The 27,964-nt window shown below is 42.2% G+C and overlaps 2 protein-coding genes and 1 long non-coding RNA gene across 5 annotated transcripts; 2 read left to right on the forward strand and 1 right to left on the reverse strand.

Moving 5' to 3' along the window:
• Nucleotides 1–1,430: 1,430 nt before the first annotated feature.
• LOC145651167 (uncharacterized) lies at nt 1,431–9,090 on the reverse strand. Its single transcript, XR_014116935.1, has 2 exons — nt 8,951–9,090; nt 1,431–2,125 (listed from the first exon to the last, which is right to left on the reverse strand). It is a non-coding gene; the product is annotated as an uncharacterized LOC145651167 (long non-coding RNA).
• smad10b (SMAD family member 10b) lies at nt 2,000–10,683 on the forward strand. Of its 3 annotated transcripts, none has more exons than XM_027000007.3 (11): nt 2,000–2,236; nt 4,022–4,196; nt 4,583–4,606; nt 5,074–5,271; nt 5,864–6,076; nt 6,323–6,427; nt 6,615–6,668; nt 6,777–6,960; nt 7,189–7,357; nt 7,696–7,834; nt 8,970–10,683. In XM_027000007.3, exons 1-11 carry the CDS (start codon nt 2,000–2,002, stop codon nt 9,179–9,181), a joined length of 1,710 nt encoding a protein of 569 aa, XP_026855808.2. In that variant the 3' UTR covers nt 9,182–10,683. The 3 variants fall into 3 exon arrangements, with proteins under 3 accessions (XP_026855808.2, XP_026855811.2, XP_026855812.2); XM_027000010.3 differs by having other exon boundaries at nt 5,077–5,271; XM_027000011.3 differs by having other exon boundaries at nt 6,777–6,947; nt 8,970–9,111.
• Nucleotides 10,684–11,480: 797 nt separating this feature from the next.
• Nucleotides 11,481–22,932, forward strand: syt11b (synaptotagmin XIb). The gene is made up of 4 exons (XM_027000067.3): nt 11,481–11,766; nt 17,984–18,885; nt 20,259–20,379; nt 20,581–22,932. Exons 1-4 carry the CDS (start codon nt 11,733–11,735, stop codon nt 20,889–20,891), a joined length of 1,368 nt encoding a protein of 455 aa, XP_026855868.2. The 5' UTR covers nt 11,481–11,732; the 3' UTR covers nt 20,892–22,932.
• The last annotated feature ends 5,032 nt before the right edge of the window (nt 22,933–27,964 follow it).

Consider the following 27,964-nt stretch of genomic DNA (forward strand, 5'->3'; position numbering starts at 1 on the left):
TATCCACACTAGCAAATGAACAAATTACAGAAATAAGTATACACAGAAAGGCCAAAGTGTAAATGACCTAGGTTAACACAGCAGCCTTAGCTAAGGTCGTAGATGAACTAATCTGGAAAAGCAGCTAGCTAGCGAAGTACACCGAAAATTAGTGTTAGCTAACCTAGCTATCCAGCTAGCTAATTTTATATATATATATATATATATATATATATATATATATATATATATATATATATATATATATAGTGCTACGTTAATTGTATTTACCACAAACTGCATGCCTACATTATAGCCAAGCTTGCGAAGATAGCCGTTTTCTTGCTAGCATGTCTACGTTATATAAACTAGCTAGCCAAAGCAGTTATCCTAACATTGGACGTGACCAAGTACTTTAAGTTAACCTGCTTATTTTATCTAGCTGGCTATCTTTTTAAATTAACATGAACTAACAAAAATAATATAAAATAAATTCTTATGGCCAAGTTTTCTTGTAATGTTAATGCAGTTGGCAAGTGGGCGGCAAAAGTGGACTAGCTAGATAGCGTTAGCTACCCAACTACCCTGGTTTAATTATAAGTCAGCCACGAAGGTGAGGTAAAAGATTGACTGTTGATAGGCTTTACAGTAAAACTGCTCATTGTAACAATTAATGCATGACTCAAACAAGTCCAGTTAAAGCCAAACTGTTTAGCTAAATTCTGCACTCACACACGTAGCAACTGTCTTAACGTTATTCATCGTCCTTCAGGGAAGCGAAAAGTAAATTCACATTTCAGATAAATACCAATCTGAAGTTGCCCTCTAGCGTTTCTCTCTCGATGTCTTACAAGCCCTTAATATGCCGTTGTTCCGCACCACTTGTTCAAATGATACTTTGAAATAATATGGTAATGTGTTGAACTTTCTGCTTCGCAGCTGTAGGTTTGTGATTCTTATGTAATCCGATTATTGTATGAGGTTCTAAGTGAGAAAACGTCCGTATAAACTTGTTTTTTCAATAAAACGCAAAATATTGTATAGTGTCAGAGCGTGGGTTGTGTAAACCAGACATTCACCAGTAAGCGACATAAACAACTGAAATATTTAGATGAAAATGAACTATATAAAATTAAAATTTCGATTGGACTAGACGTCGTAACGAAATTCAGCCCATTGCCAAACACGCAGCGTCGTGGGACCCATGGCTCAGTTCTGCCTCTGGCTGAGGTGACTGTAATGATTGGCTGTATCTTTAAAACCAAAAAAAAAGAAAAGAAGCTCTTGCCAACCCCCCCTCCTCCTTTCTCTCTCTGTTACGGAACGTCTGGGGTAGCAGGATGTGCGAAAGAGAGCGCTAGACAGATAAACAGACAGGAAGACTGGCAGAACTTGGGCTAAATCAAGACGAGTGCGGTGAGAGAAACGGAGGTTTACGCATGACACCTTAAACCAGTAAGTGCACTTTAATTATTAATATGATTGTATTCTGTGCTTGTGACGTGCCAAAAACGATGATTATCAGGCGACATCTGATCTTGAATGAGAGACATAGCTAATAAACGTTTCTATCTACAAGAGAGGCTGTTTAAATGACTTTGTGGCTTGAATCTGAAGAATAACAGCAAACCCTACGTGGATGTACGCGTGATCGTGAATATACTCGATCAGGTAACATTTCTTAAGATGATAAGCTATACATCTATTCATGTAATGTTTTAGGAAAAGTTAACGCTAGAAATCCATGTTCAAAACGAAGTAATAATCAGCTCGTGTTCAGGTTACATAGTTTGTTCATGTAAAATAAAGCCATTTACGTTTATCCGTACTAATTTGACACAAGTCCTATACGATGAGAGAGTTTTTAATAATCTAGTAAAACCCTCTGCCAGGATCCGATCTGAGGCTGTCTGAAGTTAACCAGCCCTGCTTGTCACCACTTCGCAGGCATGCTTTGTGAGTGCTTCTTTGGCATTCATTTGCAAGTCTCAAATCTCTCATTGTCCCACGTAGAGCGAGGATGTCCGTCAGCTCCCCGAGCAGCAGTGACGCGTGCCTGAGCATCGTCCACAGTCTGATGTGCCACCGGCAGGGCGGCGAGAACGAAGGCTTCGCCAAGCGCGCCATCGAGAGCCTGGTGAAGAAACTGAAGGAGAAGAAGGATGAGCTGGACTCGCTCATAACGGCCATCACCACTAATGGCGTCCACCCCAGCAAATGTGTCACCATCCAGAGGACGCTGGACGGCCGGCTGCAGGTCTGAGCTCTTACGTGGAGTTTTCTGACTAATCGATTAGCCCACAGAGGAGGTTATTATCTATGCTTTTTACGTGAGCTTGCATGCATTTCTGGCATGCACAGAAGTCTCCGTTAAAAGCTCACTGCATTCTAAAATCTGCACAATAGCAGAGCCCTGATCCGGTTACTGGCAGTCAAATGCTGTGAAACTCTTCTGACGTCCACAATTTTGTAATCCTTCTCCTGTGGGGCCGATAGGTCCTTTTGCTTCTCTGCCTGTTTCTCTGCCTCTGTTTAGGCAGTGACCAGTGTGATTGACAATGTTGCTGGTAAAAGCGCAGTTACTCTTCAGAACCTCAAAATCCTTTCACGAAGCCTTACATGTGACTGCAACATAGGGCTTTTTTAATTGTTGCACATAGGCTAAATTATTTATATCAAGATTACCATGAGACTAAAATACCTGAAGTTGGTAAAAGGCCTACCGACAGACAAGACAGCTCGCTGATTCTTTACAGTAAAACTGCTGCGGCTGACGTTGACTATTTTCTAGGTATGAACATGGCTGTTCTGTGGTCTTGGCTGATGAATATAGAAAGAAGAAGAAAAATACAGAAGAGAGACTAAGAGTTCCTTTCCCCTCCCCCAGCTGTAGACAGAGAGAGGGAATGAGAGAGGGGGAGAGAAGGAGGGCTGGAGGGAAAGGGTTGTTTTGTCTGAGACACAGGAAAGGGGCAGGGTTACGTTAAAGCCTGTCTGTGTCTGCGTGTGTGTGTGTGCGCGTGTGTGTGTGTGTGTGTGTCTGTGTGTGTGTGTGTCTGCGTGTGTTTCTGTCTGTCAGCCTGCGTGAGAGGGTCAGTATTTGAAGTATGCATACACAATCTACACATGCTTAAAGCGTGTGTTCACTGTATTTCTGTGCTTCAGAACCCATGTTTATTCAAGATGTGTTTGTCCGGTTTTGGAAATATTTCCATGGTTGCCCAAGGCCACAAAATCCATTGCTTTACCATGAATGACTATCAGTTATGAAATGTTATTCTGTGTGTATATGTGAGTTTGTGTGTATTTCTGTGTGATTGAAAAGTATTTGTTCAACACTGCCTTTTGTGTGTGAGTTAGTTCAACATGATGGGTTTTGGAGTAAGTCCCAAACCTGACTCTCTCTCTTTGGAAGGTAACCTCACTGGGTGTGGATGTAAGCAGTTAGAATAGCAAATTATATCACAATCTACCCTTTTACTTTAGTGTTTACTCTTTGGAACAGATAATTATCTAAGGTTACTTTTACATTCCTTAAGTTCACCAGCTCAATCTCTATCTTGTCTTAATATGATTATAAACACACACACACACACACGCACCTCTTTTTCAGCTTGTCCTTTACACACCAGTACTCTGTCTCTCTCATTCTGTGATCATATGCTATTGGAACGATTGAATAAGTCTGAATCATACAGTGTTTGAGCACAGCGAGCTCATTGGAAGAAGTAAAGCTCCAGTGCTGGTACTGGATCAACTATTTTACAATCTTCTATTTGATTTTACACTACTGTTTATTTCTCTGTTATCTTTTTTCCTCCATGGAAGAGTCTAGGATGTCGGGAATGACAAGGGGAATGTACTGTAACAACACATTCTGTGTGCAGTGCTTCTTTCCTGCTCCCAGCTTTCCTCAGAGACCTCCCTTTGAGATTCTCATCCACCAATGTTTAGTGCTCAGTGGTTCTCTCACCGGACTCCTTCCTCGTCTTGACATCATCCTGAGATGCTAGCTGGCCCCGTCTCTTTGTGCCCCATCCAGGTGGCAGGGCGCAAAGGCTTCCCTCATGTCATATACGCTCGGCTGTGGCGCTGGCCGGACCTCCACAAGAACGAGCTCAAACACGTCAAGTTCTGCCAGTATGCCTTCGATCTCAAGTACGACAACGTGTGCGTGAACCCCTACCACTATGAACGGGTGGTGTCTCCAGGCATTGGTACGTGTGTGGCCCTCATTAAAAATATGGTGGCAGGGAAATAGGAGCATAGACTACAGGAAGGATAAATGCCTAACTTATAACCAAGCCTGAATGGAATCTGCAGAACCTTGGATGCACATATACTGTGTATATATGGTAGAATAATTCTTATACAACTCTATGGCATAGCTAGAATTCCATAGATTGTAAGGAAAATAGTCCTTAGAAAACTATTTCAGCAGATTCTCAAGGCCAGAATGTTGTATGAGTGAGTATATGATTGAGAACATTGGCAATATTGCCTGATGGTGTGGTGAGATGGTGTGTAAGTCTGGTCCATTGTGCGCTGCCTAATAAGGTTATTTTGGTGTTTCTGTCTCTGCTGTTTCTCTATCTCTGTGCAGTTGGACTGAGTTTGCAGACCACAGGTGAGAAGGCCAGAGGCTAAGGGTCATTTTGCGGGCCAATTCTACTCTATTCGAGACAGGCGGGGGAGGGGGGGTTCCCAGATATTCTTTCACCTGCATATCGAGACACCTGATTATTATTTTAGCGATGGTATTTTCAGCCTGCTCGTGCTCAAACTATGTAAACAAAGTGAGAAAATGTGGCTAGGGCCTGTCACATCAAGCATAACATAGAATGTGCACATGGATTTATAGATAGAAAAACAGAAGGTAGGCTGAACTTTACAAAAGTAAAGAAATATATTGTTCTATAGGCATACAATTATGAATATATTTACTGATCTACATTAAGTATTCAGGAGTAGATAGCACTGAAATTAAATATTAATAAAGAGTGAATTTTAGCCTTAACATGCTGAAACAAAGTGAACCCCAAAACAAATCTGTCTATCATGTTTTTGTACTAGCTATCCTCTCCTTGCCCACAGCAGGTAGGCCAATAAAGGAAGAATATATCCCCGACTGTATCCAGATGGAGGGGTCGTCCAGAATGTCCTCCCAGCAGGAGCTCCCTGGCCCAGACCACTACAGCCAACAGCTGCCCCCACTCCAGCTGCCCTCAGAGCCCCATCATCACCCCGCTCCCTCAGTGACCCTCTACCCTAGTCTGCCCCTCTCCCCACCCCGTGAGTCCCAGCAACAGGACCCACGACCCTGCAGACACTGACAACAGTGAATCTCTAAATATTGGGTTTAAATAATCTTAAAATGAACTCTAACAAATGAGGTCAACATCTCAAAGGTAGCATTGTTATTATTTATATGTTTTTAACTTTCACATTCTCTATTAACAGTCACACTAATGAGTCAAAACCATTCAAGTCTGATCTGTTCATTTTCAATTTTAACCTCTTTCATTTACATTTCAGCAAAATGGTCCAAACCACCACCTTATCTAAATATGTGTTTGAACAAAATCTCTGGTTTGAGTATGAAGGTGTAACCTTAGATCGGCTTTTTTGAGCTTGTTTTTCCACACTTTGCTGATGGGGTTTGTTTGGAAGGACGGATGTTACACCAGACTAGTTCTATTCATCGGCATGTTCTTAAGCCCTGAGTATTTGAATAAAGTGCTCTAAATCGTAGTTACAGCGCTAGCATATCCATCATGCTTTGTATAATATAGATACTGTATTGTTTTATTTACCTGGCCATTGTGTGAGGAGACCGTTTTCCCACTGCTAATTTTTATATCGGTCTCTGTCTACCTCTGTTTAGCGAGCAGCGCCAGAATGTCCCTGCCAGGAAGCCGTACCGACGGCCTACTACAGATAGCTTCCACTCCGAGCAGGGCTGTAGCTTCCAGCTCTCCTCCCACTACTCCCACGCACACAAACACACATGCCGCAACCTCCACCCAGCAGCCTGCCGTCAGCCAGAGTGACTACAGCAGCACCACTAAGCACACGCAAACACAGACCTCCTACCACAGTGAGTGAATTCATTCTAGTGAATCAATTAGAGGGAATTAACTATAGTAAATTGGCTAGCTGTTAGTTTGATACTATTTCCAAGAAGACCTTAACCCAAATTACAAAGCTGAGATCTTGCATCTATATGGATCCTGATTTTTGGTAATTTTGTTTATGGCTCACGGTATATTAATCAGGCTTGCTGTGTTGTTGATACTAATGTGCAAATGTGATGGTGTTAATAGTTCTCCATTGTTCACTTCAGCAACGACTTGGACAGGTACAAGCACAGCTTCCTACACACCGTTGGGGTCTCAACAGAATGGGCGGAGTCACCAACAAACCCCTCACCATCACACGGGTCATTTCTGTATGTCAGTCAAATGTTTAATTAACAAGTAAATATACAAAGGAATGATTGTAGTTAAATATATTCAGTTAGTTAACTGATATAAATCGCATGGTTAATTTACTGATTTGAATGTTCATGATCCTCTCACATGATCCTCTTTCACACATTAACACAATTTGATGTAGTAAATGACATTTCTTCCCAGGGTCTCAACATCACACTCCAGCCTCATACCCCCAGCCAGTTTCCAACCATCCAGGTACATTAACCTGTATACGTACACATATATACACACACGCAAACGCACACACACACTTTCAATCTATATGTGATTCTTATTTCCAGGAGATTTCACCTGTTCCTGCAGGTCCAGAATTCTGGTGCTCGATCTCATACTTTGAGATGGATATCCAGGTTGGGGAGATGTTTAAGGTGCTGGCTAACTGCCCGCTGGTAACCGTAGACGGGTACGTGGATCCATCTGGAGGCGATCGCTTCTGCCTGGGGCAGCTCAGCAATGTGCACCGCACAGAAGCCAGTGAGCGAGCTCGGTGAGAACGTTGCATTTAGCCCAGAAATAAGTAAACTGCCATCGCGTATTTGCATCCTTCATTTCCGTTCATTTTTCCCTACAGCGCATGACTGTCTAACAATATTGGCTCAGATATGTAGAGGCCTTAATGCTGCTGGAGCTATATTAACCCTTGCAGCACTGAGCTCTGCCTCCCCTGATCCATGACTTGCCTGCTGGCCCACGCTGCGTGTGCGTTCCGCTACAGGCTCCACATTGGGAAGGGCGTGCAGCTGGAGTGCCGTGGTGAGGGAGACGTGTGGATGCGCTGTCTCAGCGACCATGCTGTGTTCGTGCAGAGCTACTACCTGGACCGGGAGGCGGGGAGGGCGCCTGGGGACGCCGTTCACAAGATCTACCCTGGAGCTTACGTCAAGGTAAGGACCCGCCTCCCTCCCCCACCACTCCCAACAGGACACAAGTCATGCCAAAACTTTGCCTAAAAAGAGAAAGTGTCTGTCCAAGCCCCAAGACCTTAGACTTCATCCGCAGCCTGCGGGAATATAAGGTGAAAGTACATACTTTGATAGAGTACACAGGTACATATTTGACACTTCCCTTTCTCACGTCACGGCCTGCTAGTCTCACTTTGTCTCCCCTCTCTCTCTCTCTCTCTCTCTGTTTCTCCCCTCTCTCTCCTTCCCTCTCTCTCTAACTCCCCCTCCCCTGGTGCGAGCCTGTCTCTCTGCCTCTCCGGCTCCTGTCTCATCCCCAGGTGTTTGACCTGCGTCAGTGCCACAGGCAGATGCAGCAGCAGGCGGCCACTGCCCAGGCAGCAGCTGCAGCCCAGGCGGCAGCAGTGGCGGGGAACATCCCCGGGCCGGGCAGCGTGGGGGGCATAGCCCCCGCCATCAGTGAGTCCAGCCCCTGCCTCCTAAGCAACCCTCTCTGCCCAGGCCACATCCAGCAAACTTGAGCTTAAAGACCCAGGCAGAATAATGGAAAGCATTGCGAATGTTTGTGTGATCCTAAACCAGAGTGTTGTATTAAACATTTGGAAAAGTATTAGAAAAACAAAGTGAACAGAAATATGATAAAACACTGCTCAAAATACAACCAAACTCATAGGTCCTAGTTAGCACTCAACACTCGATCATATATGTACAAACCCACCAATGAGGATACTGTAACAAATAATTATGAAGTTCAGGCACCAGATAAGCCTTGTACACAGGTACAAATGGAATGGTGGTTTTTAATGTTTGCTATCAGGATAAAAACAAAGCTAAGCCTAGACACAAAGAGTTAGCTCCGTGGATGTAAAAAAATTGCTCTACAAAGTAATGTATTATGGCATTGACTGCCTTTGAGTTTTCCTGTAGTTAGTAGCAGTGTAGCCACATCCAACAGCTGTTTTAATACGTTTGAATTAAATCGTCATTCCACAAGGTACAGTCCTGCCCTTACTTGTGTAATGGATTGTGTGATCCACAAAATTAAGGGTTGCGCAGAATCTTTTAAACTGAGACAGTAGCTACAGTATGATTACAGTCAACATATCAGTTGAAATGCATACATCCTTAGAAGAACCATCCCATAGATGCAAATTTAGCTAAGGCTTTTGCAGGCTAGATAGCTTTTACTTAGTAAATAGACTGCTCATACTCAAAGAGGGTGAGAAAGTAGAAATGCAGCATTTGTGCAGCTTTCTGACTGTTGAAAGTAAAGCTTATGTAAGCTTTACACAACATAAGGACCACCCATTTTACATCTGGTAAAATATATTAGTCATTTGCTGGCCAGGTATTAATAGGACATGCTTCTTCTTTTTTTTTTTGTGTGTGTGTGTGTGTGTGTGTATAGACACACACCATGATTCAGCGTATATAGAAAACCCCAGAGCTCCGGACTAAGACGTTATTAAGACATTATTAAGACATTACTAATAGATTTAACCCACAGGTTGATGCTTTCTGCTGTGCTTTTCTTTCAGTAATGGTTTGCTAACTTGCTGTGCCAGGTGCGCTCACCCGTGTCTCCCCTGCGCAGGTTTCTCCGCTGCTGCAGGCATTGGCGTGGACGACTTGCGGCGCCTCTGCATCTTGCGTCTGAGCTTCGTGAAGGGCTGGGGCCCGGACTACCCACGCCACAGCATCAAACAGACGCCCTGCTGGGTGGAGGTGCACCTCCATCGGGCACTACAGCTGCTCGATGAGGTGCTGCACACCATGCCGCTCTCTGACCCGGGTCCCACCAACTGACCTGGGGAGAGAGCTTAGAAAGAGAGGGTGGTACCGTAAGCCAGCTCCCGCACTATGGCAGGTCGGGGGGAGGGGGAGGGGTGATGACATGCTACATAGCTTCTCTAGTAAAAGCAGCACCGCCTGCATGCGCAGACAGTGACTCATGGGAGCAGGCAAACAAACACGTGGGCTTTCCGTTGCCATGGGCAGCAGGCTGAGTGTACCGCCACGCTGGCCCTCCTTTATGTCACTCACAGAGCTGTTGACTCGGTAACCAGGGAAATACTAACCAGAGAACATGATGTTCCAAAAGGCCAGGTGAACCTGCTGCCATTGGAGGTGCCTGTTGCATGGTGCTTATAAGAGGGCACTGAAGCTTGAGGAGCATCTTGACTGGAACTCATGAGTCATGTGGCATTCGTGGCCCAGGATAGGCTTCAAAATATTGAGTCATGCTGTAATAGCAGTGATGTCACAGACACTTTGATTAATATAAACTCAGTTTGATAAGGGATTGACAATCCTCCTGTTTTGGGGAAATGTACAGTACTGCCACAGTGCCTTCTTGTAAACATAAGACTTTATTTTATTAAAGAGGTAGTCAGTTTTCTCTAAAACCATAACCAAAAAGCCAAATCAAATAACCACACAAGAAATGCAAATAGTTAATAATATACTGTGCAAAATATGGGTCTGCATCTTTTATTAAATAATATTGCAGTACTACAAGGCACTATTTAAATGTCCAGTATCGCGAAGTCAGCCTCTCTAGACTGAATAGAAAGAAGACAACAAAGGTTCAGTAACCTTACTCACCAAAGGTCTGTTGTACAGTGTCATACTAGCAAATGTTTTCAGTGCTTCTAACAATGGAGGACACTGCACTGAATTACATGGTGCGGCCCTTTCATGGTGTGGCTCCAACCAACTGGATTCACTACAACCCCCACTGCCCCATGTGCTGCTGGGATAGGCTCCAGCCATGTACGACCCTGAACTGGATTCAGCAGTTTAGGAGATTAATGAATTAATTAACGAATGATTCAATTAGTTAACTAGAATACTAGAAGTTTCAGACCATGTGATTCTCTCAGGTGTATAGAGAACGGCCCTGGTTTTCTATTTTACAGGTCGTTCAGATGTATGCATCGGATTCAGTAAACCTTTACCACAGATCACAACAAGGCCAAAGTGAATTTAAAAATGTTTCCTTTAAAAAAAAGGGGATCGTAATTGTCATTCAAAGATATCAGTTGCTATATTTACAATGATTGTACAATAACTGTTTAACTTTGCACAGCTTCTGGACTATAAGCAACATCAGAATTTATTATTATACCATAAGAATATGTTCTGTAGATTTCAAATCCATACAGATTTTTGTTTGCCATCATTTATAGTCATGTTTATGGCATGTTTAGTTAACCTTGCTGATGGCATTAGCACTGAGGAAGATATCATCCCTGAGTGGCTGTCATTTAAGCTGTCCTACCAAAAATAAAAAATGTTGCATTTTTGAAGTGATGTATCATGGTTTTTGGCATATTAAAAGAATCATCCACTGTATTGTCGTCAAACTCAGCAACAAACCGCAGAGAAGTGGCAAGTTACTCAGTATTAAAGCTGTTATTTAGGTTGCACTATTCATCATATATGACCAGAATAAGCTTTAATAGGGAAATAACTGAGGATGTTGAACCAAGATCTAAAAATACTTAGTTTGTGTATGGTAAATGTTTCTCTTCACAAAGCATGAGGTTATGGCTGACAACTATTCTAAGATTAAAAAAAAAAAAAGAATTTTCTTTGACACTTTTCTTCAGCTACTTCTCAAATTATCCTGGAGATAATCCAGTCCTGGCGATCTAACACCCTTCAGCATTTAGATCCAACTTGCAGTCATATTCAGATGTATTGAAGGCCTTAATTTAACAGGCTCAGGGTCTTACATTGCGGAACATGGGACTCAAATCTGCAGGGTGCTAAATCTGCAGGGGCCAGACTTGGGCAGTGCTAGCGTTTAAACAAAACAAAACAAACAAAAAAAACCCACCTTCTTTTGCTATTCTTTTATACCCTGTATAATAAAGTACAGTATTTTCTATGAACTAATCAAACAGGCATGTTTTGTTGCTAGTCCTTTCTCAACAATTTAAAATAAATAAATCATTCTAAGGATTTTGTTTCTTGTTTTTTGCTTTTTTTTCCCCCTCCGTGTGATTTAATGTGAGGGAATACATTACGCAAACGTCCGCCTAGGCTTTGCGTAGGGTGCCAGTTGTGGGCGGGGCTTGACGCGCCTGTACCAGCATAGCGCAGCCGCAGCATCCTTGAGCCCACCAGCATCCGACGGTGCGCGCAGCATCTCGAAACGGCCTTGGCTGAAACCAGGAGAGATCCGACGCACAACTCGACCAACTCCAGTCAGTCGTAATACAGTATTAATTTTTGTTTTTTTAAAAATGTGATCATGAGTGATCGAGATTACTTTAATTAATTAAAGTAGCCGTCGTCTAAAGTAGCCGTTACTTATTTGTTTTTCGGACCGCGACGCACCCCAACCCTCAAAATGGCTGAGATCACTGAAATACGAGCAGCATACGGTAAGTAGCAATAAGGCCTGATCTTGACGCCTGAATCATAATTGTAATATTCAACTCTTTCGTGATGAGGTTTATAACAATATTGTGTACTTGGTCAGCAACGATCGTTATCGTGACATGTTTTCACTCAATCGAACGAGATAAGCCTGTAAACAGAATGAGTTGATAATGGTTCTGTCGTAGTTGTCGACTATGGGCTATACGCAGGCAAATAAAATGTCAATTTAGATGCATAATGCTTTTACTGACAGATGCATAGCCATCTTTGGGCGACAATTCCCATTAAGATCGTTTTTATTTTTGACACATTTCCAAAGCTATTTTAAGATATTTAGCAAAGTTGAGAGAGGTAAATCATTAGAATGAGATCAAATGTCTGTATCTAGTTATGCAATACAGGAGGTTGGATTAATACCACTGGCATATATGTTCAAAATTAGTTTACAAGGGAGTAGTTTCACAAGTACAGAATTTGGCTCACAAGTACACACTGACCTTGTCTGATCCAGACATCGATATAGGTGAGAATTTCACATATTATGCATACTGCCATTTATGTCCTGCTAATGCTTTGTGCTTTGCAAGTAGCAACCATGCGAATACTCTCTAACCTCAAACTCACATGAGGCATAATTTGCTTACTGTGTATGAATATATATATATATATATATATATATATATATATATATATATATATATATATATATATATATATATATATATATATATAAACATCGGCATCGTGTCCATCTTGTATCAGGAGAGCTCTAGATGAAGGGGTTTTGTAGGTCAGCACTGGGCTGGGACCAGACCAGCTCAGACAGTGTTTAATCAACCAGATTAGTGAGAATCTGCCAAACACTCCTGTCCTACATTAGGGCAGAAGTATCAAAACTTTAGGTGGGTTATTACTGGATTCTAAAAGCTGGTGGGTTAAACATGTTGATGTAGTTCGATCAAGCGTTCCCTTCTTTATCATCCTTAGTGAAAGCCAGCAGTTGAAAGTTCATGTCAGTTTAAAGAGAACCGAGGAGTCATGCTGTGGTGATATTGGTGTGTAGCTCTGGTTGGTCTTTCTGACGGCTCCTAAGTAGGATTGTGGTCGGATGTAATGTAAGATACTGTGTGTGGTGCCAGATGAAGCTATCTGTGGGAGTGAGGAAAACTATCTTCCTGAGTCATGCTACTGAAGAGGAGGAGGAAGAAGAAGAATAGTGTTTGATCGTGGGTCTAACTCAGCGTGGGTCTAACTCAGACAACTGCATCCCACATGGTCTGTGGCCAGGGCTGTGTGCTTAGAAAGTGCATAGGAATATCACCACGTTTTATCTAGAAATTACTATGGATTTCTAGATTCCACTCAGTGAGATTTCCTGCATTTAGACTTGTTTCTTTTAGTGGTGGGCCACAGGTGCAGTGCAAAAGGAAGTTCTATGGAATCACATCCAAACAGAATCACATCTAAAGGTGTTTCTATGCCACACATAGGAAATCTAGATGCAATCTAGATAGTAAATTCTTAGAACCGAAGAACTGGATTTGAGGTGTAAGGTACATTTGCTTGTGGCCTTCAGGCAATTTACATGGCACACCTGAATATATATCAGCATGCTTTCTGTCAGCCAGTACTCCAGAATTACATTAACATGAACATTATGTGAGCACTTTAGACAGATTGCCATATCACTGAACACAGCAGTGCTATGTCACGTTCCTTGTAACACGCAGAGTGGACATCCACACCCACGCATATTCACACATTATTAAGCTAGAGTTCTAATGCAAAGAGGATGGACATCATTAATCAGTGAGGGGTGGAGTCACATGGAAAGAGAAAAGTGCAGAATAAGTGCTAGGCGGGTAATGACGAATTTTGTTAGACGGTACATGTTGTGTAGGGTGGGCCAGGTGCCAGTGGCGGCTCTGTGTTTTGCTGCGTAATGTGACTGCTCTCGCTGCTTTGTCTTTCTGCTCAGCGTAGACACAGAGGGTTGCTGTTGCCCTCGGACGAGCGATAACACGTCTCAGGCAGCTAATGAGTGTCCCCGATGATCAATGGTTGCGTGATGAGATGACTTTGCTCCGTTTTCCTGGGCCTGTGCTGCACTGGCTGTATGAAGATAAGGCCGCTTGGATGTTAAGAGCTCCGATAAGAATGAAAACTGACTAAGCCAAAGCCTTGTTATTTGAACTGGGCGTCCCTTTGGTCTGTCAGCTGACAAATTTCCTGTCGCTATCCTCTGCAACGGAAGGGGAGGAGCATATAGCAGCGTGAGGATTGGCTGCAGATACTGTGAGCATGTTTCTGTGTTTTGTCACTCTCCTCCGGCTGATTCCCTGTGCCTCCTCCTCCCTCTGGTCCAGAGCGAATAGAAACATGCTGTGTCAAGTTATCATCCAATAAAATTAATAGGTATAAGAGCATTTCAGACTACAGCGTTTGTTTAATCAGTAGTTGTTTTGGGGTGGGTCTGGGTGTGGTCTGTTGCACTGTATACTGATGAGATACTAAAGAATAGCATGTCCTTTTTTCTTGTGCCGTTATAAATATTTCGTTTGACGTCAGATGAGTCATGGTGGTGTTCATATGAATCATCTGTTTTTGTGTTATTGCTGCTGGTTGAATGCCACCATGTCTTTGAAGAATGTTCTTTCCTTTGCAGTAAGTTTATACCTCATTCTAATTCTGTTGCCATTGTATCTTGGCATCTGTCCTTTTTCCTGGGTACAAGAAAGCTTTTCTGTCAATAGTAGGTCAGTGGAGTTCAAATCAGGTCCCCGCATTTTGATTATGATTGCATTTTGAAAGTGATACCGAGGATCAAATTTTGAGTGCATGTGTATGGTGTGTGTGTGTGTGTATGTGTTGCCCCCTGAGGGAGGGGGGTGGGGGGTTTCCAGGCAACTGGAGCAGCTGCCTTTGAGAGTGTTCCAAAATCTGACATCATCCTTCTGGAATCCCTGCAGGGCAGCAGTGCCCAATAACAGGAAGCAGGGCTAGGGCTTTTGTCTACAGATGCATAGCTAAGAGAAAATAGAGGGGCAAAGTGGAAGATTAGAAGCGAAATTTAATCATGTTGTTTGTGTGTGTGTGTGTGGGGTGGGGTATGCAAGAGAGTCTCATTTAGACAACTACTCTCACTGGTAGTATTTTTCACTGTGTTGGTACCTAGCCCAACCCTGGAAACTCACCGTCTGACTTTCATCAGAAAGAAATTATCTCTGTGTCAAAAAAGGATTGTCTTTGCTAACCAGCACCAGACTATAGAGGGCCATAGACTAGAGAGAGCATGTGTCACACTACACTAATGTCAGGTATCACATCACATATAAAAACTAATGGCCCTATTTATGTATGTCATAAACGATAATAGTCAGCATTGCAGGACGATGATATTGAGAGAAGCTGATATTGCCTTCCAGTCTTTATGTGCCCTTTGAGCTAAAGAGGATGCTTAGCATGTAGAATCCTGATCGCCATTTCTTGATGTATGGGGTGTGGAAAGTTTACCAAAGCATGTTTTTGTACTGTCTGATACTGACATTGTGTTGCAGATAACATGCCAACATGCTATCACCAGTCGTAATGTTGCCATTTTTGGTATATTCACCTTTCAGTTCTGTTCTTATCCATTTAAATAAGTTCACATGCACATACAAATGATTCTGCATATAAATATACCTCTAGTGTAAACTAACAATGTGATTTTAATGAATTTCTTTAATCTCATAATTATACAGTGAATACGTAGTTACACTAGGCAATGATACAAACAATGCAAACTGCATTACCTCAGGATCCATTCAAAGGCACAAACACACACACACACCTAAAAATATACATAATACCTAAAAAATATACATAAATTATCCATAAGATTGCATTCTGTAAAAAATAAATGATCACATGAATAAATTAGTCCCACATTAGTGACAATATATTGTTTTTAACATTTGTTTTTAACATAAGCCCACCATGAATTCAGACAATGAATGTCCAAAAAAGTATAATCTATTTAGTTTTCCTAAGATGTTCACAGCTAATATTAGATATTAAAGATGCCAGTGAAGATGAAAATGCCACACCCAAACATGTGCTAATGACAGGACTGTCAGGCCCAAAGCGCTAGAATTTTTGACATGCACATACAAATGATTCTACATATAAATATACATCTACATAAACACCAGTGACTGTTTGGCAGCATTTTTGAGTGTATTTGTACAAACTAACAATGTGATTTTAATGAATTTCTTTAATCTTATAATTATACAGTGTATACGTAGTGACACTAGGCAATGATACAAACAATGCAAACTGTGCATTACCTCAGGATCCAGTCAAAGGCACAAACACACACACGCACACACAAACACACATGTTGTCTCTGCAGCGAGTGTTATATCTTTTCTCCAAGGCCCCATTAGGACTGCACACATGGACCCCGCCCTAAGCTCTCCAGTATCTCTATAACAAAGCACTGCAGCTCCTCCAGCTTAAAGGCCACCCGCAGGGAGGGGAGTGCACAGGCTTCAGGGAGCGTCTCTATTTTACAGTCATTGCTCCCAGTCTGCTAATTGATCCCCCTGTCAAACCAGCACTGGGACATGTAGAATCTAAATCAAAGCAGACTGCATTATTTCATTGTTTTTGCTGTCTTCTTTCCTATTGTTTGCTGTTAGGGGACCAAACAAAGCCTGTGCACTTTTGCTTCTTCTCCTGTCTTAGCCTAGGGGTGCGTGTACTATTTGTGTCAGTCTATATTTGTGTCAGTCTATATTTGTGTCAGTCTATATTTGGTGTGCTCATAGACACCATTCAAAACAGCAGGCCTGCTTCTCCTGGTATACAATAAATGAATAACACATGATTATTGTAAATGGATAAGACACATGATTAATGTGAGTAAAGCTAGATTATTTGAACTAGTTTTTCGGACACTATGTTTGGCTTATTTCAGTAAAACATTCCCCCAAAACAATTAAATTGTAATCTCTTGAGAAAGTAATAATAGTATTTAATACCTAAATTAATACCTAAAAATATACATAAATTATCCATAAGATTGTACTCTGTAAAAAATAAATAAACACATAAATAAATTAGACCCACATTAGTTACAATATATTGTATTTAACATTTGTATTTAACACAAGCCAGCTATGAATTCAGACAATGAACGTCCAAAAAAGTATAATCTATTTAGTTTTCCTAAGAGGTTCACAGCTAAAAATAGATATTAAAGATGCCAGTGAAATGAAAAATGCCACACCCAAACTTGTCCTAATGACAGGACTGTCAGGCCCAAAGCTCTGGAATTTTTTGAATGGAATTTTTCCTTTCCCGTCCTGTCAGTGTAGTGCTGGGCTGAGACTGATGTGTCCTGGCGTGTGTCTGTGAGGCTCATTGGTATTCTACTCTCAGCTGCTCTATGTCGTTGCACCACAGTGACAAGCAGGAAGGTGCACGTGTAACCGAGCTAGTGCTGTAGGCCTGTTAGCTCAACTCTGGTGCTTGTCTGTCTCCACGTTTGTGTCTCATGTGGCTCATAGCGTGTGAGCAAGCCGATGGGCCTCTTTCTCTCCCTCGTCCTCCTCCAACCGCCCCGGCTACACTCTTCCCACTCGTTTTTAATCACATTACGTGGTCACTTTATGCCTGGTCACAGGGAAATGCATATTGTGCTAGTGCAATGTGACTTTCAGACAGTGACATCAACTAGAAACGTGTCTGAGAGCAGATTTGACCACGGTTACACAACTGTACCTTTCTTGTGCTTAAATTGTGTGTGTGTGTGTTTTATTCTACTGGTCTCAACTGGGTCTTTTTTCCGTTTTCTCTCTATTGTCTTTGTGAATCATCTTGTCCTCCCACACCCACTCTGGCTCTCTGTGCGCTTTTGTCTCACTCGCTTCTCATGGACCCTCATATGTGCTTCATTCAGAGTACTGTATACTTGTTTCTATATTTGTTTATACATTTTCCTCTAAAATAAAGTCACAGTTTCCTGCAACCAAACAATAGGGGATGTGCATTATCCTCTTTGGCACACATTCAAGTTCACACTGTAAAACTCAAATGTGGAGTAAGGAAATATATATGAAACGATGTCTTATGTGTCATCTCTGTGGATGTGTCCATGATATCCTTTAATTGTTGAGCTACAGCTTATGAACCCCCCCCCGTCCCACCCCAATCTCTCTCTCTGTCTCTCAGATATGTCCCCAGTGCTTGCGGGCTTTATTGGTGCTGGTGTGCTGGTAGTGGCGGTGGTGGCGTTGATCTTTGTGTGGACATGCTGCCAGAAGCGCTACCACAGGATGATGGGAAACTATAAGCTCCACGGCATCCAGTCAGAATACGGCGACCCGTCGGCCGACCCGCCTTACAAGTTCATCCATATGCTGAAAGGAATGAGCATCTATCCAGAGACACTGACCAGCAGCAAGAAGATTGTGCGACTGGCACGGCGGGCTGATGCGGAGCGTGCAGGCGCAGGCTGCCCCGTGGTGCTTGTGGATGCGGGCACAGCCCCAGAGGGCAGCCCCACGGGGAACCCTCCGCCCCAGGAAGAGGTGGACGGCAGGACCGTGCTGCGTCTGGAGAGGGAGCTGCCCGTCCGCTCCGACTACTGCTGCCTGGAGAACAGCTCGGCGGGGAGCAGCCAGAGCTCCAGCACCACGGCCTCCAACACGGCCACGCCGTTCAGCCCTGCCGAGGAGGCTGGTCGCGGCACCCTCAGCCTGGCCATTGACTACAACTTCCCCAAGAAGGCCCTGGTGGTCACCATCGTGGAGGCGCACGGGCTGCCTGCCGTGAAGGGCCAGGCAGGCAGTGCCGACCCCTACGTGAAGATGACCATCCTGCCGGAGAAGAAGCACCGCGTCAAGACGCGCGTCCTGCGCAGGACGTTGGAGCCGGCCTTCGACGAGACGTTCACGTTCTATGGCGTGCCGTACAGCTCGCTGCCCGAGCTCGTCCTCCACTTCTTGGTGCTGAGCTTCGACCGCTTCTCGCGGGATGACGTGATCGGCGAGGCGCTGGTGCCTCTCTCCGGAGTGGACCCCAGCACGGGCAAGGTGCACATCACGCAACAGATCAGCAAGAGGAGCATGCAGGTGAGCTACCCTCTGGCCACCACATCCACAGCTGCTGGGACTAGCTCCCTAAACCTCCATTTATGTCTGGGAACAGGTGGCAGGATACAGGGTGTACCCTGCTCTGCAGAATAAAAACCAGTATACTGTCCAAGTAATTCACCAACTGGATGTCTATAACCAAATGTCCTTTAGTTAAATGGATTTTACAACAAAAAATAACAAAACAAATACAAATGTTAACAAAAATGGCCAGATTTACATTCATTTGAGGCTTGGTAGCTGTAAGAGTTTGCTGCATTGCATGATCAGTCAGTGAGTCTCGATCAATCCCAATTGACTTTTAAATAAATATCAGTGCCGTTTGACACACCCAAAGCCATAACAACACTCAAGCATCAAAGAATGGCAATCCTCAGTGTCGATACTGCACCAGACGCTGTCAGCCTCATAGCCACAAAGGACTCTCTCTGTGTTCAACACTGAGTCATAGGCATGCTGGTTTGTCTGTGGGGCTGGGATGTTAGTCTAATGTGGTTGCTGATCCTCCTACTCATGCAGCAAAAGAGAGGTGGAGCTCAAGCAGCAGAGTGGCTATATCTAACCGAGACAAACGCAGCCCGCTCTGTCCAAGGTGACAAAGGACAGGACACAAATTGGACCATCACCACGTGTTCCGATTCGGAAATGCCAAATCAGCATTTCTGAAGTAGACAAAACTTTTATTGATTGCTTGCAAGCCTGAAAGCATTGATGCACTGTAAATACAACATTAACGATGCTGAGTTTAAAAGGTGAGTTCCTTAACAAATAATACACAAGATAGAGATCACAAAAACAAAACTAAATGGATGTAAGAAAACTTGGTTCATTTAGGAGTGAAGTTTTCTCATCAGGCAAAAAGCACACTTGTCACTCAGACTGCAATAAGCAAACACTGCAGCAGAAAGCAAGGATATCATTTGAGCAATACTGCTGTGCTAACTGCAGGTGCACCAGCTGCTCTCTGATGCCAGTGTCAGCTTTAGGTGCAGTGTGGACTCTGATTACACGGCTGGTACTCTTTTAGCTGATAAACATCTGCTTTTCTTAGTGGCTCAGAGACTAGCAGGACATAGAGGGAGAACGGCATGAGCGAGACTCACAGCACAGAGTTTGCTTATTGAGGGAGATTTTTCCCTGTAGTATGCCATTGTCAAGTTTGTCTCTATTTTGTGAGGCGTTCCGCAAAGAGAGAGGCAAGAGAGCTCTTATAATGCACTGAAGCTGCCATTATAGACAGTAATTAGGCTACACATAACACAGACCTCAGTGTTAAGTAAATATGCAGAGGGAGTGAATGAGTCTGAATGGCAGGAGTGAACTAAAGGCAGATGTTCTGTGGGATTTTGCAGTGCGTGAGCCGTGGGGAGCTTCTGGTGTCGCTGTCATACCAACCTGTCTCTCACAGACTCAGTGTGGTGGTGCTGAAGGCCAGGCGTCTTCCTGAATTGGACATCACCGGCCTGGCCGGCAGTAAGTACACACACACACACACGCACACGCGCGCACATCCAGATACACATACGCATGCAGGCTATTCACATATACACACTTTAGGCAGCATTCGGATGTCGGCTCCAGGAAGGTATCAGAAGAACAGGCTAATCGTTTGTCACTTGTTTTAAAAAAGAAGAAAAAATATGAGCGAGTAATGTTTTCCTTCCTGTTTTTCAGATCCGTACGTGAAAGTGAATGTGTTCTATGGCCGTAAGCGCATCGCCAAGAAGAAGACCCATGTGAAGAAGTGCACGCCGAACCCCGTCTTCAACGAGTCCTTCATCTATGACGTGCCCGCAGACCTGCTCCCCGACATCTCCATCGAGTTCTTGGTCATGGACTTTGACCGCACCACTAAGAACCAGGCGGTGGGGCGACTGATCCTGGGCATGCACAGTCCCTGCCCCTCTGGCGCCAGCCACTGGCAAGACGTCTGCCAAAACCCACGCCGACAGATCTCCAAGTGGCACAGCCTCAGCGAGTACTAGGGGCCGAGCTCTCTCTTTCCTGCGCGTCTACTAAAAGATACATGTACACATACTCACACGTACAGAAATATATCCAAACAGGAGGGAGACCCCAAGCCCTAAGCGAGGTGCCTCTGTTTATGTAGCCTATCTCTCAAAGAGAAGACTAAAGGAACACAGTGATTTACAAGCACTTCAGATGGACTTTGTAGGAAATGCAATGAACTTTCACAACAGCCGTATCGTTATAGTTCTGAAATAATCCTTTTTAAATGTTGCTGTTTCAGCCATCACTGACACACACACACACACATACACACACACGCAAACGTACTCATACAAGTGCGTGTGCTCAAGCACATGGACACAAACACACACTGAAGAGTAGTAACTAAAGAGACCAAAATATAACTATTTCCACAATTCTGAGACTGTTATGAATACGACCTCCTGATTTAAGCAGTTGTGATTGTGTGTATAAGTTAAGGTGTTAAATGTCTGCCACCACAAATCTTTCACTGCACTGCTGTATGTCACTGTACCGCATGTCTGAATAACACAAAAATCACTTTAGGAAAAAAAAAAAACAAACAACCCCCCCCCCCCCAAAAAAACAATCCAAACAAACAAGCAAAAAGTAGTCAGTACAGAGTTAGTGTCGCTATTGCACATTGTGACCGTTGGTGTACAATATATTAATTTCTGGACTGTAAAAGGACTTACATGCCTGTTCATTTCATATGGAGATTGTGTCTGATGAGAGATCACAGTGATCAGAATGTAGCTATCTCCCTACGGCTTTTCTCTGGCATAGAGAAAACCATTGGCAATTGTCACAGGAGATTGATTTGTCTGTCCTGGTGTGTAACTTGTCCACTCATATAGCTGAGTGGCCTTCTTCTTGTGGAAAGCGTGTGTGGCTTTAGCACTGAGGAATTAGTGATTATCTCACTGCCATCCACACAGTCAGCAACGCAGAAACTATAAAACCAGTCTTCATTTACACAGAAACTCACTCTGAATGTCACTGCTCTGTATCCAGAGAGACAAATGGCACACATAATTAAGCCTGGTTTTCCACCACGCAAGTCGCCTCTATTCTGTTCTCTTTCTTTGTCCTGCACTGCTTGCCATAGTCTTGTTTGAAGCAGTTTTCTTTTTCACTGACACTGTAAATATTGTACAGTACAGAAAGTTGACAGCTGTGTGTATTTACTATGAGGTGATGAGATATTGTACTGTATACACTGGCATGTTTTGTGGAGGCCTCATAGATATGGTATAGTGTGTTTAGTAAACAGGGATCTATAAGGAGCCTGTTTGAGATAATAGGAGGGAGTTGATAGGGTGTAAAGTTAAAAACTGCTTTTGTGGGGACCAAATGACTCTCTGAAGCCTGTTTTTGAAACTCACCCATATTTAGTGGTAAAGGTATTGAGTCAAGTGGAGCAGAACTGTATTCTTGCTTATTGAACTCTGACATGGCAAGCTTCCACCTATCACACCTATCCTCACCCTCACACCAGTGACCTTTATACTGTCCTTCAATCAGACGTCTATGTAGTGGGTGAATAATACACCCAAGCTACCTTGCCTTTCATTTTATAGGGTCAATGGATTTGGATCTAATAGATTTAGGTCTAATGGACTTGAATCTAATGGATTTGGTGCCACCTGTTTGGTCACTGAACAGAAAAGGGCTTCTCATAGGATTCAAGTGCTCTAGATAAACCGCACCTGGAAAAAGCACTGCTTCTGCAAATTTCTCAACAGCTTTCTTTATTGTACAACACACTTTTTTATCTTATCAGTATTACAGATCTGGGTGAAAAGATTCAATTATGTTATCAGAAAGTGTACTAATCAGGATGACATGAGGAAATTCACTGGCGGGACCCTTTGTTTGCAAATACTAGAAAGAAAATGATTAAAATGAATAACTTGTGAATATTTGACATACTTTGCCAAATGCTCAGAGACATTTGCTGAATAACACACTAAACTGTATGTTGGTGTTCTTACACACACTGAATGTTCAAATTAAATGTGATACAAAAGTGAATTTGTTTCCTGATGTATTTGTGCACCACTTTAACTCTGGTTCGCTGCAGGGTTTGACTTGTTTGACCCTTTATATTGTAGCGTCAGCAGAGAAGAATTGCAAAATGCCATCTTCAGTTTTTGAAGGACACACTCTTTATTTAACAAGCAAAAAAAAAAAAGACGCAAAAAGGATGAGACTCAGCGGAGAGGCTTAACTAAAAAGCACACGCAACATGAAGATGGTAAAAACTAATAACGCACTAGTTAAATGGAATATGAATACACCTAAACTATCAATCCTTCTGCTCTCTCTCTCTCTCTCTCTCTCTCTCTCTCTGGCCCAGCACTAAGTGGCAGGTGCCACAATATTTAGATCATGTAGAATAGAGTTCTGTTATACCTTGCAATTTGGCAAATCTTCATGAAAGAGACAGGAGACATCAGTCTTGTACCTGAAGGAATATTTTGCCAGGCTCATACACAAGTATGTGAATGATGAAAATGGCTTTAAAGGGACTGGCACAAGCAGAGGAAGAGGCCAGTCAGTCCTGCGCACAAACGCTGAAGACACGTTCTCAAAATATTACTTTTCAAAGGTCAAAGCTTATGGTGAAGTTACATACTGAAACATTTCAGTGCAGAATGCAGAATATTGCAATTGGAATGGCAAAAAAATAGAGAGATTTTACTTTTCAAAAAGGTGTGTTAATTAATGTGTAAATTAAATCAATATTTCTTCAATATGTCTAGAAACATCTTATAAGAGAAAAAAATTACATATGCCATAATTGAATAATAATATACTCATAACAACAAATAAACTACTATTTTCACAAAGGAGTTCCAGACAATATACAATATTCTGAAAAAACCATGTTTGTTTTGGTACATTTCCATTTTTGCAGATATGGTACTGAAAAAAAAATACTGATTTTTCTTTTTCTTGAAATACATTGAAGTAAGGCACCAAATCAGAGAAACAGAGCTAACAAATTTATTGTAGGATACAGATACATTGCATTTAGAAATTTGTGGCACTGGGCATAGATGTGCTTGTTTTGAAGCGCTAAGAAACTGGCCCTTGTATAATGAGCTGTGCACACAACACAATAACCTGCTAGCTAAATTAGAAACATGTTACTGTGAGTGAATGTTAGAACTGTAAGAATACAGAGCAAGTCTATTTTGGAGAATGTATGTTCCTTGTTTTTTCAAGATGTAAATGTATCTGTACACTATAATCTTTGCTTCCTAGTAATTTTACATCTGCTGACAAAGCAACTATACTGGGAAACTGAACCTTAAAAGAATGATCTAAGACCTAAATGTAAAACATAAACATATTGAAAAACCTTTGCATATCCATTTATTTGTTTAGAAAAAACAACTTCATAGTCACAGTCTATAGTCACACAGGATATGTTAGACGAGCTGATCATTTCCTAATGAATTTTTAATGTCAGGCCAAAAAAATAGATTTTAAACTTACATTTTAAACTTAAATCTTAGATGATCAAATTGTTTGAATTGCTCAAAGTGCTGTATTAGCTCAACTCCTATATATCATAGCAATCTGTTCAATTTTGCTATTCACAGCACAATTAAACAGAAATATTGCATTTTTATAATCTATATGTGGCATTCAGAAACAATGTGGAAAAAAACACCACATGAACATCACAAATGTCAGTAATCAGTGAAAAGCTCCTGTCTTGCTTGACCAGAGACTGAGAGATGTCTGCAGCACAGAGGTGAGTGTCCAAAATCACACACAGACAAACGGAAATCAGAATGACCAGCTGCTCAGTAATGCTTTGACTGGAGCGCGTCTTTGTTGAGAGGACAGTATTACAGAGCTATGTAAATAAGTACATTGTGTACATTGTGTACATATATACACACAACCATATACATTGTACATTGTGTATATAAGCATAATATACATATATTGTACATACATTGTTTATATATTTTTGTACATATATAGAATATCTATATTTCTCTATGCACCCCTGTTTTTCTTTTTCCTCAGTTTGGACAGAGCAGTCTCAACCATTTCACTGCGAGTTATACTGTGTATGACTATGTATGTGACAAATAAACCAAACTTGAAAACTTGAAACTTGAAACTTGAAAGTAGGGTCCTTTTTTGTTGTGTACTCTATGAAGGAATGACCTTCTCTTTCTCTCTCTCTCTCTCTCTCTCTCTCTCTCTCTCTCTCTCTCTCTCTCTGTGTGTGTGTGTATTTGTGCGTGTGTGTGTATTTGTGTGTGTGTGGGGGGGAGAGGCATAGCTGGGTGTGCATAGCATTTCCATGGTGGCCAGTGAAGCAGGCAGCAACCCTCTGGACTATGAGAGTGAGTGCACACTTCTGCCTCTCCATTCCACAAATAAACAGAACCATTTTGGTGACTCTTCAGTTGATTCCTGTGGGCAGTATTTGTCCTGTCAGGTGTAATCCTTTTTAGGGGCATTCTAGGGGCAACAAGATTAAATCATTGTACTTTATGTTTTCCAAACTAAATAAAAGTAAAAATCCTTTATGACATACCATTTTCCCATCACAGTTAGCATGTCTTAGTCATTACTGCAGTTTTAGGCAGCAGAAAACAAGAAATGTCCCCGAATTTTCTTGAAACTGTAATGTGTAATTGCTTTCTATATGAAAGAGAGACTACGATAAAATGTATGCCTTACTGTCAGCTGTTGACAGAAGCCTCAAATTATTCCCTCAAGGACCAGAATGTCTGTAAAATAGTGAGTCTTTTTAGGTTACCAAAATTGCGTGAAACCTTTGTTTCTTTAGTTCTACTGATCCGTTTAAATTATAGCATTTTACCCTACTCCAATGGAAATCCTGTGTTTGTTTCCCTCTGTTTGTACAGTTGAAACAGCAAACGGTTATGCTCTCGTTGGCTTGGAACACCTGGAGAAAACCTTCAGTCAGCAGATGGAGTGACAGAAAGTCTAGCTTCACCCACACTGAAAACCCAAATGGATAGCTGTTTACTTAGCTAGAGGGCTTAGCAAGTGTCTACAGCAGGACATATTTTCCACTTCCAAGAAACAATGTGACACAAAGAGTGAGTGCACATCCATGTCAATACCTGCTCTGAATTTGTGAAATTATTACAAAGTGTAATAATAATAGATTTAGTATCTTGATCCAAAGCTTTATTAAGCGCAATTATTAACTCGCTGTGTTTGCTTATAGCTTCTAATAACACGTAGTCTTACAGATATATAGATATTTTTCCGTTTGAAATATCTGAGACTTCATTTTCTTCCCAAGTGTCATGTCATCACACACACACACACACACACACAAGCATCAACTTCTCTAACAATGCCCACCACAACCTCAGAATGAGTGTCTTGGCTCCTTCACCACAAGGGGGAGTAGATGTTCTGCTGATGATCTTCTGATCATTCTTACTCCATTTTTATCAGGCAAATTTCTATTTTCAGAAAAGAACTAATGAGGACATATAAGTTTGGTATTTACTCTTACAATCAGTGTATGTAAGGTAACAATCACCAAGGGAAAAAACATTGTTAGTTGGTGTAACGTTGTAATGTCTTTGCTCTGAGTATAGAACAAGGCTGAGCATGATAAGCATATAGCAAAGAGCTTTATGTACTTACTCTTATATATCAGAGCAGAGGAAGAGTGTGAGGAATTAATGAGAATAATGAGAGTTACTGTGTATGTGTGTGTGTGTGTGTGTGTGTGAGAGAGAGAGAGAGAGAGAGAGAGAGAGAGAGAGAGAGAGAGAGAGACTGAGGAGTGAGAACAAGTATGAATGCTTTGAAGATTGTGATTAACATACACATTAATCATACATACTGTAATTCTATTGTGCTTCTAATGAATCTTTGTGTCTCTTTGGAAATACTGTGAGATACAGGCTGAAAAACAGGCCAAGCTGCCACTCTGCCACAAGTGTCTCCTGAATCCGTGCCAGAGTATGACCAGAGTATGAATATTTTACATGCAATGCCAGAGTATGACCAGAGTATGAATATTTTACATGCAATGCCAGAGTATGACCCGAATATGAATATTTACATGCAGTGCCAGAGTATGACCTGAGTATGAATATTTAATATGAATATTTAATATGCAGTGCATTTCTTATAGAAACTCTATTGCTAGGAGTCATTTTCACCATCATTAATATACCCCATCTGGGTGAGCTAACACTTCAAAATCTCAAGTCAGATTTGTCAGTGTGAGGCTTTAAGGGTTTAAGAGTGAATAGGGGCTCTCTCTTCAATAATCAGCAAGAGAGAATAGTGTCTTACTCTTCAGGAAGCAGAAGCCATTGGAGTACAGCAGGAGCTTCTTCTGACCCATATTTCCAACAAGAGAGACTCTTTTTGAAAATATAATTTTGACTGCATTTTCCACATTATTTCCACTTATTATTTCTTGATCAAATTATTTTAATTCAGACTTCAAGAGCAGTGACATTCTAAAGGTCAAAGCCTTTAGTTCACTTAAAGGAGATCTAGTGAAATATCACAAAGCCTGAGTGCCTCTCAGTGAAGGTTTCTCTGCCTAAATGAAAGTTCCTTTTATGAGTTGGTGGGAAAAATAGAATATGCTACGTGCCCTTTACCATGATCTAGCTGCTCAGAGTGCCCCAGGGCATCTTTTAGACTTCCTGTTAGAGGGCTGAGCATCAGAGAGGCACATGCTGGCTAAGCACGACCCGCTGTAATTATGTGTTCCAGACCAGTCCCCTCGAGATCTTCACGGGGTGGACAGATAATGTACGTGAGTCCATGCACCCAGTACGTGGAACAGGAACAGCGATTAGATCAGGCCGCCATGCCATGGGCTCCATCACAGCCCAGGAATGGCCTATTATGAAAGGACAAGTCACCTTTTTTCACTAACACCGTGTACCTTCAGTCGTGCCCCTGCAATTAAGCCCTGTGATTCTTGACGTTGTCCACTATAAAAGTGAGTGTTGAGTGTAGTAGGCAAGTTGTGCGAGGACTGGAGTTGAAAATCTCAAGTCTACAACTGACAAGAAAGATAAGA

This window comes from Electrophorus electricus, chromosome 14 (assembly GCF_041902795.1).
Source record: "Electrophorus electricus isolate QZ-2024a chromosome 14, ASM4190279v1, whole genome shotgun sequence".
Lineage (NCBI taxonomy): Eukaryota > Metazoa > Chordata > Actinopteri > Gymnotiformes > Gymnotidae > Electrophorus > Electrophorus electricus.